General features: G+C 56.2%; 2 protein-coding genes across 4 annotated transcripts; one reads left to right on the top strand and one right to left on the bottom strand.

Moving 5' to 3' along the window:
- The first annotated feature begins 4,765 nt into the window (after window positions 1-4,765).
- On the top strand, window positions 4,766-11,235 carry SLC37A4 (solute carrier family 37 member 4). Of its 3 annotated transcripts, none has more exons than XM_045283610.1 (10): window positions 4,766-4,831; window positions 5,818-6,149; window positions 6,913-7,145; window positions 7,432-7,675; window positions 8,141-8,299; window positions 8,547-8,632; window positions 9,102-9,215; window positions 9,964-10,029; window positions 10,340-10,478; window positions 10,616-11,235. In XM_045283610.1, exons 2-10 carry the CDS (start codon window positions 6,002-6,004, stop codon window positions 10,780-10,782), a joined length of 1,356 nt encoding a protein of 451 aa, XP_045139545.1. In that variant the 5' UTR covers window positions 4,766-4,831; window positions 5,818-6,001; the 3' UTR covers window positions 10,783-11,235. The 3 variants fall into 3 exon arrangements, with proteins under 3 accessions (XP_045139545.1, XP_004712831.1, XP_004712832.1); XM_004712774.3 differs by lacking the exon at window positions 4,766-4,831 and adding an exon at window positions 5,234-5,713; XM_004712775.2 differs by lacking the exons at window positions 4,766-4,831; window positions 9,964-10,029 and having other exon boundaries at window positions 5,239-6,149.
- Window positions 11,236-11,878: 643 nt separating this feature from the next.
- TRAPPC4 (trafficking protein particle complex subunit 4) lies at window positions 11,879-14,745 on the bottom strand. The gene is made up of 4 exons (XM_004712776.4): window positions 14,378-14,745; window positions 13,507-13,610; window positions 12,410-12,536; window positions 11,879-12,187 (listed from the first exon to the last, which is right to left on the bottom strand). The coding sequence occupies exons 1-4, from the start codon at window positions 14,725-14,727 to the stop codon at window positions 12,109-12,111; spliced, it is 660 nt and encodes a 219-aa protein (XP_004712833.1). The 5' UTR covers window positions 14,728-14,745; the 3' UTR covers window positions 11,879-12,108.
- Between the last annotated feature and the right edge of the window lie 9 nt (window positions 14,746-14,754).

Raw genomic sequence — 14,754 nt, forward strand, 5'->3', positions numbered from 1 at the left:
ACTGAGCACTCCGTTGGCCGAGACCCTCCAATTCTGCAAGGTCTTCCTTGTGAAGAAGTTGCCCATATTCACTGAGCACTTCCAGGTACAGCTGGTCTCTGGCATTAAGCTTACTCCCCTCCTAGGAGCACAGGACAGGCAAGTGATGCCTGTCACTCTCAAGGGGCTGTGAAAGGAACTGATCTTTAGCTCCACCAGTGACTCTGGTGCCTGCGACTCCTTGTTGAGGGTGAGCGAGAAAGCTAGAGCAGTGGTTCTCAACCTTCCTAATGCTGCCACCCTTTCATACAGTTCATGTGGTGGTGACTCCGTATGTGGGTGTATCTGCATGTGGGCGGACCCACCTGGAGAGGGATAGAGGAGCAGTGGCTTGGTTCCCAAGACCATCAGAAATATGGTCTTAGGCAACCCCTGTGAAAGGGTCATTCGACCCCCAAAGGGGTTGAGACCCACAGGTTGAGAAGCGCTGAGCTAAAGGCTCGTTAAGGTTTGCTCCAGAGTCTATCAGATTTACATCTTCATCCGCTAGTTTTTCATCCGGGGCTCCTGAGGAGGAATGACAAGAGGCTGATGGAATTGGAACAGAGCTCCTGAGTCCCATGTCATTCTGCATCCGAGTTCAAATCCGTGCCCCGCTGGACAAATGGGCCAGTTTCCATAAGCATCTGCTACTTCTTTGGCCACTGTTTTTTCTGGTTCTCTTGCCGGAGGCACCTGTCTCTGGTTGGATGGCACAGGACCGGGCAGTTTTGTTTTGTTCGGTGGCACATGTAGGGTTCCTATGAGTCAGAACCTAACCGCCTGGATGGCAGCTCCCGTCTACCACCAACACCCAGTTGAAAGCCTCTTTGTGAGCCCTCATGCTGTTCCCGCCCCTGCTTGTGGGAAACAGAAAGATTTCTCCCAAGTCATCTCCCCCAAATATATGTTAGACTGAGGACACTGCTCGCAGCTAATGGTACATGATTGTCAGGTTACCTCCCTGAAGGCAGTCAGTGGCCAGACTACTGTCTGGTCCTACCACAAGTAGGGCCCATTCCACTGTTAAGGACATTGGGCTACTTCCGGCCATCAGTTTGGTCCCTGCAGGGTGGGTTTACACCCTACTGATAATGGTTTCTATATTGAACCAGAGAACAGGTCAAACCTGCTCAGTGACATCCAAAGTTAGGCTGCCATCCTGAATCTAGGATCCGCCCATCTTGTCACATGTATACCCCCAATTCCTCCTCTTCCTATGGCGTGTATATCCCTAGATTGTCCCCCTTATTGCTGTATAACCTATAGTGCAACCCCTTCCTGTGACGTATGTCTTTACCTGTAATTAGTGGGCTTGCACTCCCCCCAAAGATATGTAAGCCAGGGTTAGCAATCAAGATCCTCCTGGCCTCGGCTCTTTCCTTCCTCTCCCGTCCTCACTCCTCTGTTCCCTTGCCCCTTGCCCTCCCCCTCACTCTTGCCCTCTGGTCTCCCATCCCCACGTGGACCACCAAGCGGGGCTGAGGTGAGCATGCTACTATGAAATGTGTCTGTCTCCGTTATTTCAATCTCTCTCTCATGCTATGACTTTACTATAACACTTATATATCTCAACCGTACAATTGCGCCTATTGAACCCGCGATTAGTTGTGGGGGGCTGGCCTTTCCTCCACACCTGCTTCAGCCTTTCCCACCTGTGGACGTTGGACAGACGCCCTCTGAGCAGGCTGCCTTTGCCGCGACTCCTGTCCTTAATGATCTTGGCGGCAAACCCCCAGCTGTGCATCCTTCACGCCAAGGACTTGCAATCTCCTGGGTCCCTCTGGGCAATAAGGGTACTTTCTGGGCCCCAGGATTTAAATGAGTATCTTTACAGAAGGCCCGATGAATTCTATCCCTGTGGGCCATGCCAAGTCTTTTCTGCTTGGGTACCCCTTTCCTCATCCCCACAAGAATACATCTTTTCTAATGTTCCAGCAGCCTGATTTCCCCATCATTTCGGGTTCCGATTGATCGGGCTCAGTGGCAGGAAGGGCAGCTGCAGGCCCAGGGGCTCATTTGGGCCCTCAGCTTGCAGCTGCCCTGCTGCTTCCTGAGCTTTATTCAAACCCAGCCTCCTTCCCCACGTGAGTAGAGTGGATTTTTCCGCCAGGCCTGCACACCACTCCAAGCGTCCAGTTAGCCTGACATCCTGCTCAGATGATTTTAGGAAGATAGGTGAGTGGTTTTCCAGTTGGTTCCACCAGAAGGGAACAGATCTTGTCGGCTGCCCCCTTGCCCTGAGGCCCCTCCTGGCAGTGGGTATGCCTTACCCTGCTCACAGCGTCACCCTGGCCAAACTGGCCACCTGACCGACTATGGGGAGGGGGAACCAATGGAGGCCAGGCCCTACTTTGTTCCTTTCAGGGGAGGAAGCTGGAGGAGAGGGCAAAGGAAAACGCAGAGGGGGAGGGGCAGTAGGCACAGGGGAGCATGGGCAACTTCTACATCTGCCTCTGGTGGGGCTCCTGGATCTGCCCTTCCCTGGGAATCTCCGCAAGTGGTTCAAGAAGAGGTGTAGGCAGCTGTTGACCAGAAGTGTCGGTGTTAGGAGCCGGTTCAAAATCTGAGTCAGTGAGAAACCCATGCTGGGGCCGGGTGCCAGTGGCTGAACCATCAGCTCCGAAGCCAGAAACACTAGATTTAGTCTTGAAGTGAAGGTGCCAAGGGGTGCCAGGGAGCAGGGCCGGGGAGAGCTCACAAAGGCTGGAGCCATCTTTGCACCTGCTCCCTGGGGCTCCCGAGTTCGGACAGTGGATGGAGCTCCTCCACATGGCCCCGCCAGCCAGCCAGCGTGCAGTCGGTCAGGCTGTGGAACTGGAATGGGCAGACTCACACAGCCTGTCTCTGTCGAGCCATAGAGCAGGGCCGATTATCACCAGCACTTCACTCAGATGTGAGGGTTTCACTTTCTTTACATTGAGCTGCAATCCACGGAAGGCTGCAACCCTTAATCTTCAGATTAGCACATCCTCCTCACTTCCAGCAAACCCGGTCTGCATCTGCATATCACGGTTGTTAATAAACCTTCCTCCAATCCCGATGCTCTATCTTCTTTCTATAGCCCAGCTTCTTGGATGATTTGCTCAGGATACAACTAGAATAAGTATGGTGACAGGATACAACCTTGACACACAGCTTTCCTGATTTTAATCCACCCCACTGCTCAAACGATGGCTCATTGGTCCATGCATCAAGGGTGGGGAACGTCAGGCCCACAGGTCATACAGCTTAAATTCACTGCCATTGAGCCTATGCCAACTCGCTGTGATTCTAGAGGACAGGGCACAACTGTCCCTGTGAGTTTCTGAGACTGTAACACTTTGCGGGAATAGAAAGCCGATTTTTCCCGAGGAGCAGCTGGTGATTTTGAACTGTTGACCTTGCGGACTGCGGCCCACTATGCCACCAGGGTTCCCAGCCATCATATTAGGGGTGAGTTAATTAAATGTTGGACCAACATGGCCCTTGAATAATATGACAAATGGCCCTTGGCAGAACAAAGGCTCCCCACCCCTCAAACAGATTCCCATTCTTCTCAAAGTTACCCATAGTGTGTGATGGTCCACACAGGCAAATGCCTTTGCAGAGTCAATAAAACACGAGTAAGCATCTTTCTGGTCTTCTCTGCTTTGAGCCAAAGTGCACTTGACATCAACAATGATGTCCCTTCTTCCACATCCTCTTCTGAACCTGGCTTGAATTTCTGGCAGCTCCCTCTCCATGTCTTGCTGCAACCATTGATCTTCAGTAAAATTTTACTTGCATATGCTATGAATACTATCACTTGATGATGTCTGCATTCTGTAAAAGTGTGAATCTCTTCCAGTTAGTGGCCAGTTAGCTGTCTTGCAAATTTCTTGGCCTAGGCCAGTTGGTGAGACGCTTCCAGAAGGACTCTCAGTTCTGACAGCCTTGTGTTGGCTCATGTCCTCAGTGCAGCCTGGACTTCTTCCAGCACCGTTGGGTTTTGATCAGACACTGCTTCTTGAGCTAGTCAAATGCGGACCAGTTCTTTTTGATATAGTGACTGTGTTTCTTCCACCTTCGTTTCAATATTTTGCCTGCAGTCTTTCAGCGTCGCACTTGGAGGCTCCTTCGTGCGAGTGCTGCCCGGCAGCGGGGACGGTCGGCTTCAGGAACATACTCTAGTCGTTTGTTCTTAGGGAGTTCACGTAGTGGGAGAGGCTGACAAGAAAACGGGCAGTTTCAACTCGATGCGACATTTTTCTAGGATGCGCACACACAGAAATAAATATATGAGGGTCACTCAAGTGATTTTGCAACGAAATTACAGAAAGACTATCAAAATATGGAGCTATTGTTCCCTGACCTAGCCGGTCCCCTCGGTTTACCCACTTCTCAAGGCGGTGTGTCCGCCTCCCGTGCGTCCGGAAAGACTCGACGGCAGCCAGGGTGACTTTTCGTCTGGGTGTCCTCGGTGTGCGCGGCAGTTTGGATCGAAAACAACGGTTACACGCAGTCGGTGGAACAGGGGTTATTAAGGAGCCGCTGCCCGCAGGGGGCGCTGTCTTTGCCCGTGAACGACCGGAGGAGGGGTCAATCTAATTCCTGGGCGGGGCCTCCACGAGACGGGGCCCCGCCCCCACGCAGGGCGCATGCGCCGGAGGCCCCGCCCCTGTCCGGTCTGGCGCCCGCCTCCGTTCAGGTAGGGGCGGCGTGCGGGGGAGGGGCATGTCCTGGGGGCGGGGCTTGGGGTGGAGAACCTTCCCGTTCGCGGGCTCCGCCGGAGGCTAACTAACCTCAACTTCCGAAGTCAGCGGGGGCCCTTCCTGCGGCCGCCCTTTCCAGGGTAGGGGGGCCTATTTGGGGCCTGGGGGCCGCCGAGGCGCCCGCACACCCTCCTGCTGGCTATTGCACCAAGTCTAGCTACTGTGCCCCTGGCCCCCGTCCGTCCCCAGGACACCGGGGCTGGGCAGGGGCCGAGTCCCGCCGCCCCTGCTCGCTGCCAGGCTGAGCCGCGGTGCAGGGACCCCCGGAGCCGGACGGGGGTGGGGCTGGGGGGACGCCGACTGCGTGCGGGCCTCGGCTGTTCTCGCGCCTCCGCCTGCTGCTTCGCTGTCTTCCCAACGGCGCGGACAGATGGGGGGCGGCTGCCGGCGGGCCTCGGGAAGCCAGTGCACCCTCCCGCCGCCCAGCGCCTCGGCCCCCGCCCCTCTGCTTGGGCATCCATCCCCCCCAGCCGGCCGGGCGGGGAGCTCACTTGGAAGTCTCAGGATAGTTCTGAAGGGGCTCACCATGACCCCAACCGTAACCGGGAGTTTCTGTGAGTGCGGGGCCCGCGCTGGGGGGCTCCCCCTTGCTTAGAATACTGCGTGTGATTACAGGAACGCTAGTTATACCCCATACTGCCCTCCACGTTGGGAGGCCCAGCGTGAAGTCTGCCTTAGAAAATTGGGAAGAAGGACTGTAGAGGGTATACGTGACTGTGTGACCCTGTGTCAGGTTGTGCCCGTGTGTGGTCACTCACACCTCTCCCAGTCCAGTGAGCCTACATCGTGCCTCTGTGAAATGAACGCAGATGGGTGACCGAGGGCGCCCGCATGGAGGGCAGCGCTGCCCACCCCCATGCCTGCCTCCCCTGGGCTCAGGCAGACAAAAGTAATTAGGCTGAGTCTTTAATCACAGCTGCTTTCCTGGAAGGTGGACATGGAAGAGGCGGAAAACGGCAGAGGTGGGGGACACGGTGCTAGCCTGACTCCCAGGCACGGGCTCCCTCTGGGACCCCTCCAGCCCCCACAGTGTGCTCCGCTGAAATCTGTTTTCTTTCTCCCTCAGGACACAGGGTTCCCTAGGAGCCGCCCCAGGCTTAATGATTGTCCAGAAGGTGGCTATAAAGGGAGCCAGAGAGGAGGAGGGGCTGGAAAGGCTTGCTCAGCAGATCTGGGCACTGGGGCAGCCGGCGAGCTTGCACTGTGCTCAGACTCTGCGCCCAGCCCAGTAGGGGCTGCTCTCGTCCCCCATGGCAGCCCAGGGCTATGGCTACTACCGCACGGTGATCTTCTCGGCCATGTTTGGGGGCTACAGCCTGTACTACTTCAACCGCAAGACCTTCTCCTTTGTCATGCCCTCGCTCGTAGAAGAGATCTCTCTGGACAAGGATGACTTGGGTGAGCAGAAAGAGAAGCGGGGGATGGCAGCCTGGGGCACCAACTGCACAGCGTGCACTGGGGGTTGTGGCCGTGTAGGGTGTCCAGACACATGGTGCATGTGCCTGTGCTGAGTGAAGAGGTCCCGTCACGCATGTTCATATTCATGCAGCCTGAGCGCCGCCTGGCTGGGGACGGCTACTGCTCTGATGGTATGTGTACGCACACATGTGGCCACCTGTGGCCCGCATGTGCCCTCTGCAGCACTGTTTATTCCGGGTGTGTTTAAGAGGTTCTGAGCATGGTTTCCACACCTGTTGTGGGTGTGGGCTAAGGCTGCAAGGTGAGTGCTACAGCCGACAGCGAAGTTGGGGCCTGGCACAGTGACTTCATGGGCCTGGCAGGCAGGCAACTCAGGAACAAGGTCCCTGGCTCCGGAGCCCATCCCCCCACGGTCAGAGGTGGGGCAGCAGAACTGCCAAGGCCTTGGGTTGGCATTGAGTGAGGGGCTGATCAGACAAGAACATATCCCAGGGGAGGGGCGATGTCCTGCCCTGCTCCCTTCTGGTCCCCTGACAGCTGCAGCTGGAACTGTCCAAAAGCTTGAAAAATCGTGGGTCACCGTGGGGCTTGTGCTGGGCGCGAGGCGAGTAGAGGGACCCACAAACATTAGGCATCTAGCCAAGCTCTTGCGGGTCCTCTTGGAAGGTGCCTGTCTCACCCCGCAGGGCACCTCTATGCACCTGACCTCCTGCCTCCCTCCTCCGTGCCCCCTGCCCTGCAGGCCTCATTGCCAGCAGCCAGTCTGCTGCCTATGCCATCAGCAAGTTTGTGAGCGGAGTGCTGTCTGACCAGATGAGCGCTCGCTGGCTCTTCTCCTCGGGGCTGCTCTTGGTGGGCCTGGTCAACATCCTCTTTTCCTGGAGCACCACTGTGCCGGTCTTTGCTGCCCTCTGGTTCCTCAATGGCCTGGCACAGGGGCTGGGCTGGCCGCCATGTGGGAAGATTCTGCGGAAGGTGAGCTGGTGCAGGTGGGCATGAGCGCACTGGAGCGCTGAGAGCCCACCCTTTCTTACCCGCCACCCCAGAAGGAGCCGGCTCCTTCGAGTTGCACTCCAGCATCTGTTGCTTGTCAAGATATTTTAGGCGCCTGCGAGTGGTGGGGTCATATGGCAGATGAGGGAATTGGCCCTGCCAAGGCACAGCTCCCTCTGTCTCACCCTTGTAACGTGATCTGCTGGGCTTGCCCCACCTGCCCCCACCCTTAGCTGGACACCTCCTCTGTCCCTCTCTGCCCCCACAGTGGTTTGAGCCATCCCAGTTTGGCACTTGGTGGGCCGTCTTGTCAACTAGCATGAACCTGGCCGGGGGGCTGGGCCCCATCCTGGTAACCATCCTCGCTCAGAGCTACAGCTGGCGCAGCACGCTGGCCCTGTCCGGGGCGCTGTGTGTGGGGGTCTCCTTCCTCTGCCTCCTGCTCATCCACAACGAGCCTGCCGACGTGGGTCTCCGCAACCTGGACCCCACTCCCACCAAGGGCAAGAAAGGTGATGGCCCCCCTCCCAGGGTGGCCGGTGGCTCGCAGGTTTTGGTGGCGGGCTGGCTCTGTGCTCGGCCCTCTGCTCTCTAGTGGACCCGGGCGAAGCGATGATGAAGTGGGCCTGTCGATCAAACGCCACCCGAGGCCGTTAAGCAGCAGACAGATGGCAGAACCACCGACAGAGTCCTGCCATGTCCTGGTCCAGCCCTCTCTGCCTGTCTCCCACAGCATGCTAAGGCTGAGCGGCATGGATAGCTCTCCCTCAGCCACGCTGCACACCCCACCCACATCATGTTTCTTAGCTTATAAGGCCTGCGGGGAACAGGGAGGGGGTGGAGTAGAAAGGAGACCTTTCATGCTGACCCCTGCTGTATGGGTGGACTCTGGCCCTTGGGCTGGTTAATGACTGGTGGGGCTGGGGTGGGGACAGGGTAGCAAGAAGTAGTGCCTAAGAACTGTGCCCACCCCCCAGGCTCCTTGAAGGAGGAGAGCACCCTGCAGGAGCTGCTGCTGTCCCCCTACTTGTGGGTGCTTTCTACAGGCTACCTCGTGGTGTTTGGGGTGAAGACCTGCTGTACCGACTGGGGCCAGTTCTTCCTTATCCAGGAGAAAGGACAGTCAACTCTCGTGGGTAAGACGGGGGCCCAGGCTGAGGAGCCACAGGGAGCAGCAGCCGAGGCTGGGGGTGAAGGTGGGGGTGGGCAGTCAGGCCCTGTTTCCATCTAGCGCTCCTCTGGCCCTAAGGCCCAGCTGGGCACTACGTAAGCAGCCATGGCCAGCCACCCCCAGGGATCCTGCCCCTCTGGGTTGAAGCCAATTGGGGATAGCCCCCATAGATAACACCCGTTCCCCCTTCCCACCGCAACGCCCCACTGCAGGTAGCTCCTACATGAGCGCACTGGAGGTCGGGGGCCTTGTGGGCAGCATCGCGGCTGGCTACCTGTCAGACCGAGCCATGGCAAAGGTGAGTGGGTGGAAGGGACAGGAAGAGGGAGTTCTTTGACTCTTCCAGCAGGCTGGGGCAGGCACCAGAGAGGTGGGGTCTCTGGGGCAGACAGGTGGACGAGGGGACGATGGTTCCAGACTATTCTTATCTTTCCCAGGGAGGCTGATGATAAGGCCCTGGGAGAAGGGTTCTAGTTGACATCAAGGGGGACCAGATTTTCTCAGCCTAGCAGTGCCAGCAAAACCAGGGCAGAGGGGAGGGACCGGTGTAGCACGTGTCCCAGGCCTACCCCAGCGGGGAGGAAGGGAGTGTGGAGTTTGGCCTTGGAGCTTAATGAGCAGGTCCCAGGGCCTCCCAGAGCTTCTCTGGGCCAAGTTCAGGGGTGGGATTGCCAAAGCCCTGCCAGCAGAGGCCCTGCTGGGTCAGGCTCCAGGGGTGGGGGCAGCTGCCGGCTTGCAGGGCCTGACAGACATGGCTGGATCCACAGGCAGGGCTGTCGGTGTACGGGAACCCTCGCCACGGGCTGCTGCTCCTCATGATGGCTGGCATGACTCTGTCTATGTACCTCTTCCGGGCAACTGTGACCACTGACTCCCCCAAGGTAAATGAGGAGGGCTGGCCCAGGCCAGGGTGGGCAGAGCACACGCAGGGCTCCCTCTGTGAGGCTGGCCCTGTCCTCTTCTCTGTTGCCAAGATCCCCCTGGCTGGTCTGTAGTATTAAATTGGTAGGGAGGGTGAGTGAGGGGCCAGCCCCCACCCGCTGCTACTACTACCCACGGGTTCAATAATGCACAATTGTACCGTTGAGATATATAAGTATTATATTAAAGTCATCAAGAGCATGAGAGATACAGTAATGCAGTCAGACACCTTACATGGTAGCATTGCTCACCTCAGCCCAGCTTGGCGGTCCACGTGGGGGGGGGATGAGGGCAAGGGAACAAGGGAGAGAGGACAGGAGAGGGGAGGGGAAGAGAGGGGAGCCAGAGAGAGGTCAGAGAGCTCAATATTGCTGACTCACGCCTATATACCTTTGGGGGTATGCAAGCCCCTAATTACAGGTAGAGACATACGTCACAGGGAGGGGCTGCACTATAGGTTACACAGTAATGAGGGTGGTCTCTGGGTCTCCATAGGAACCATTATCAGTAGGTGAAAACTCCACCTACAGGAACTAAGCTAGTGGTCCCAAGCCTTAGCTCATTGTTCCCAGCAGCAGGGAGCAGGCCCACCCCTTGGTCGGTGACTGACGTCTTCAGGGGGGATGCCTGTGCATCTGACCTCCATGTGCCGGAGCCTCTCCTCCATTCCTTCTCTGGCCTGGTGTCTTCTCTCCCACGCTCCTCTAGGATGTGGCTTTCTGGACTCCAGCTCTGCACCCGCTCGCTCAACTCACGGGCTTTACAGAGCACGAGGTGCTTCCTCTCTCTCTGGGTCTGTCTCACCTTTGTCCTCCTCCCTTTGTCCTGTCCTGAGCAGATCCAGCTTGCAGAAATTTTGGGGCCACAGCAGCTAACTCTGGGGGCTGGCTGTACCCGAGCTCCCCATGCAGGCCCCGCGTGGCGCCTGCTCCTCAGCTCCGCACAGTCACTTGGGTTGTGAGTGGGCTCAGGGGTCACTTACTGTACCTTTACTCTTACGAGCTGTTCTGGGGCCCAGGCAGTCCCTCGCCTGGTGGGTGGGTTGGCAGGCTTCTCAGCCTCTGAAGGCCGCCTTCTCCCACAGCTCTGGATCCTGGTGTTGGGAGCTGTGTTCGGGTTCTCCTCCTATGGGCCCATTGCCTTGTTTGGAGTGATAGCCAATGAGTGTGCCCCTCCTAACCTGTGCGGCACCTCCCATGCCATCGTGGGGCTCATGGCCAATGGTAAGTGTAAGCCTTTAAGTGCCAGTCTCTCCCATGCCCCCACCTGTACCTTGCCCACAGGCCAGAGAGAGGCTGATGTAGGCCCCATGGGCTCCGGTGGCACAGCCCGACTCAGCCTCTTCCCCTCCTCCTGGCAGTGGGCGGCTTTCTAGCCGGCTTGCCCTTCAGCACCATTGCCAAGCACTATAGCTGGAGCACAGCCTTCTGGGTGGCTGAAGTGGTCTGTGCCACCAGCACCGCGGGCTTCTTCCTCCTCCGGAACATCCGCACCAAGATGGGCAGAGTGCCCAAGAAGGCCGACTGAGGACGACGCACGCTCTCAGGCATCCCCGGCCAGTGATGGCCTTTCCAGGTGTGGGTGGGGGCTCGGGGAGCTGTCCTGGCTGGCAGTCAACCTTTTTTGCTCCTTCCTCCACCCCAGTGACCCTGGAAGTTAACAGAAGTTGAAGGCCCGAGCTCCCTCTCCTAGGCCCTATTTAACATAACCTTTGTTCCTGGACTTGTTAGCTCCTGTTTCCTACCTGGAGAGAGAGACATCCCTGCATTCAGGGAGTCTTACACCCTCTCGCCTCTCCTAGGCCCTGCATTGTCCTCCCCTCCTTTCTATCATGGCACCAATGGTCCATGACCTCTTCTGCCCCAAGGCCTCTTGGCAGTAGGCAACTGCTATTGCCAGTACCTCAATCTTCCTGGAGTAGAACGGAGGGGCGGAAGGATGACTTGTTCTAGAATACTAAAAACTAGATTTGATACTAAATCCTGTCCACGACTCCTTCTTTCAGAAAGAGATTCTGGGAGTCAGAAACAGTGTTCTTTATAAACACCTATTGGTACCTGCTCTCACTCGGAAGACTCCCATTTCCCTGTGATGAGAGGGCTGAGGTGTAGACCGATTCCTGTAGTTCCTCCATAAGCTCATGCCTGCTCTCCTCCATCTCGACACAGTGTGCGTCGGGGGTCATTTTAGAAGCTACAAGGTGTCTTTTTGGTTGGGTTCCGGCGGGTCCACTGCCCATGCAGTCAGGAACCCTTGGTCCACGCGCAGGCCTCAGTGACAAGCGGTGAGACTGGGGGTGGAGTCTGCCTGGCGAAACGACAACAGGAGGTGTGTGCAGATGTCAGGGTGAGAACGGCGGGTGACTAGGCAGGAAAGCCGAGTGGAGAGCACTGGCTGCCTATCCCATTGTTGACTACCATCGTTTACATGCCCAGGAAGCCAATAGCTATTCTGGGCCCAGATCCAAGGCTCCCGACTCAAAGTCCTACAATCATCCACTTTATCAACATGTATTCGCTCTGTTCCCTTAGCACATAATGTCTGATTTTCCCAGAAGGACCTTCCCAGTTCCGTCTCCCCTCCAGGGCTTTGCCCCCAAACCATCAATTAGAATAACAAACACTGCAGCCAGAAAAACATTTATTACAACATTTGTGGGCCCATCGCCTCCAAACCTAAATCTGTACAGAGGTGGGAAGTGGGACCTGACAGCTACAGGACAGGAGAGAGCATGGGACTAAGGCTGGGGGGTCAGTCCCGCCACCAGGCCCAACATCCCTCAGTTTCCAAGTGCACAAACACAGAAGGGGACTGGCAGGCTCTCAGAACGTGGGGGTCGTGTGCAGGTTCAGCCTATGACCCGGGTCCAAAAGTCCCAGCCTTTTCTGCCACCTCGAGGGCCAGCTTCAGATTCTGGTCAAACAGCTCACACCTAAGCCAGGCCCGAGAGAACGTGCGCACTGAGCCTCCCCTCCACCGCGGCAGAGGGTGGAGATGCTCCCTGGAAGAAGGCTACGAACCTCAAGGAAAAGTGCTTAGAAAAAGCTCATGCTTTTTTTGTTTTAACACTCATTTCCGCCAAAATGACTTGGTGGAAAGTACCCAGGACTCGGGGGAGGGGCTTTGGCTAGATCTTGGGACTGGGACCACCTACCTGATGGGCATTTCCAGGGAGTAGAATGGGTTCTTGAGGGCGTAGTCGGAGTAAATTTCGTAAATTTTTCGAAGAAGAGAATCGATTCCTGCTTGCCTCGGATCTGCCAGCACCACAAACTTGATCCCTGGAGGAGGGCAGAGGACTGACTACAGGGAGCAGCAGCAGCAGCGGGCACTCTGAGCTCACAGGCTCATCTCCTGTTACTCTGCCACCTAGACTGGAGGGGCGGAGCTGGGACGCCGCCACAGCTAAAACCAGAGCAAGGGCAAGAAGCGGCTTCTCAGCCAGCTTTAGACAGCATATGGACCTGCAGGGGGCACATGTGGGTGCTCATCTACTACGCTGGAAGTTGGCAGCCCAAACATACCCAGTGGCACTGTGCAAGAAAGGTCTGGCTCTTTGTTTCTGGACAGAGTGAGCCAAGAAAACAATACAGCAATTCTGCTCTAACACATGGGGCCGCCATGAGCGCTGACGTGTTGATAACAGGTTTTTCATTTTATTGTGGGGAAAAAAATTTTGTTTCAAGGGGCTCTTAGCATAAACAAAGGCAGGCAGGGGACAAACTCAAGGCAGTGACCAAGGAGAAACGGAAGGAATGACACCCAGGTGCCAAAGACCATTTCCATCTACATTTCAAAACTGCATCCATCATGAGATAAGGTGGGTTTTAACTGAGCACAAGATAGCCGGGCTACGCATTCTGGGTGATGTGGACAAAAGGCTTCAGAATAAAAATTAGCTTTGGAGTCACAAAACAAACAGGAAACACTAACATCACCCCCAACCCTTCCTTCCCTAAGATGTCTTTGGCCAGTCCCTTCCTCCAACCTAGGAGCCCTGGTGGCATAATGGTTACAAGTTGAGCTGCTCACTACAAGGTCAGCAGTTTGAAACCACCAGCCACTAGGTAGGCGAAAGACCCCCCCACACACACACTCCTGTCAACAGTTACAGAAAACCCAATGGGGCACTTCTACCCAGCCCTCTGGGATCACTATGAGTCAGCATCGACTGGATGGCAGTGAGTTTGTTTTTTTGGTCTCCCTCCCATCTGCCCACTGCATCCCTTTGGGTTATGTGGAAAGGCATACCGGTCAATGTCTGGTAGCAGTGCAGTTTGAACGTGTCTGTCTCCAACATCTCAATGCCGGAGCTGCCCTGTTCAGGAGACAGCTGGGAGCCGATGGCAAAGAGCCTATGGGCAAAGAGGCAAGGTTACACACCCACTGTTGTCTGGGAGGGGTGCTCAACCAGGGGAACCCTGGAGGTTCCCAGCTGGGGCCATCTGGAGAAGTGCAGTGTGCAACCTGGCTGCTATATCCACATTTCGACAAAACTAATCTGAACCCTGCACAGTCCACATTACATGTTTTCCCATTAAAAACTCTGGGTAATTCAAAACTGGTGGCAACTGTACAATACTGTTTGCTCTGCTTGAACTATGGGAATGAATGATACCCGTATTAGCCCCTAATAAAGTGGTTTTAAAAGCAAACAACGCCCTAGGTAAAACGAGTACCCTGGAAATGTGTGCCCCTTGTACTCGGAGTCATGGTGGCCTAGTGGGCTGCTAACCACAAGGCAAGACAAGGCTTTCTGAGTCCCCTCAGAAACCCACAGGGCAGTTCTACCCTGGCCTACAGGGTCGCTGTGAGTCTGAATGAATGACTGCAGGGAGTTTCGGCTTACTGGCTGTGTATACGCAAGCATATCTCACACCAGAATTACATCAAGAAAGCACCTTTAGAGATCATTTGTTCAACTTTCTTTAAAGATGGAGAGTCATCACTGTGCAGTACCATCGAAAGCTTTACACCGATCGGATCTGCTGCAATGCGTTTCACAACAAACGAATCTGGCCATTTCAGACAGAGAAGGGTAAGCAGCAGATTCTGCCCACAGAAACACACAGCTCAAGCTGGTCAATGGGCAAGGCGAGGCCGCCGGGGCTGAGGGACTTACGAGTGGAACATGGACGCCAGCATGAGCTTCTCGTTGGAGGTGAGGCGGGGCCGGCCAAATCGAATGGACACCGGGTAATTGGCAGGGCTGCCCAGGTACTCCAGCACCTCTCTCCCTTCGGCTGTGTACTTGCCGTTCACGTCCATGCCATTGATAGCCAGCACTGCGTGGCCCACCCGGATGCCGTCGCGCTGTCCGAAGGCAACCAGCACGCGGTCGTCGTGCAGCTTGAGTAGCAGATCAAGCGGATAACTGAACGTCTTCTCGGCCTCGGCCCGCGGCGCGTAGCTGTCCAGCTGGTAAATCAGGCCGCCAGCCTTGTTCACCACATACACACTGAAGATCGCCATCGCTGCCGGCCCGCCCCGGATCCGGAC

Source organism: Echinops telfairi, unplaced genomic scaffold (assembly GCF_000313985.2).
Source record: "Echinops telfairi isolate 266 unplaced genomic scaffold, ASM31398v2 ScPeMD7_7463;HRSCAF=8501, whole genome shotgun sequence".
Taxonomy (NCBI): Eukaryota; Metazoa; Chordata; class Mammalia; order Afrosoricida; family Tenrecidae; genus Echinops; species Echinops telfairi.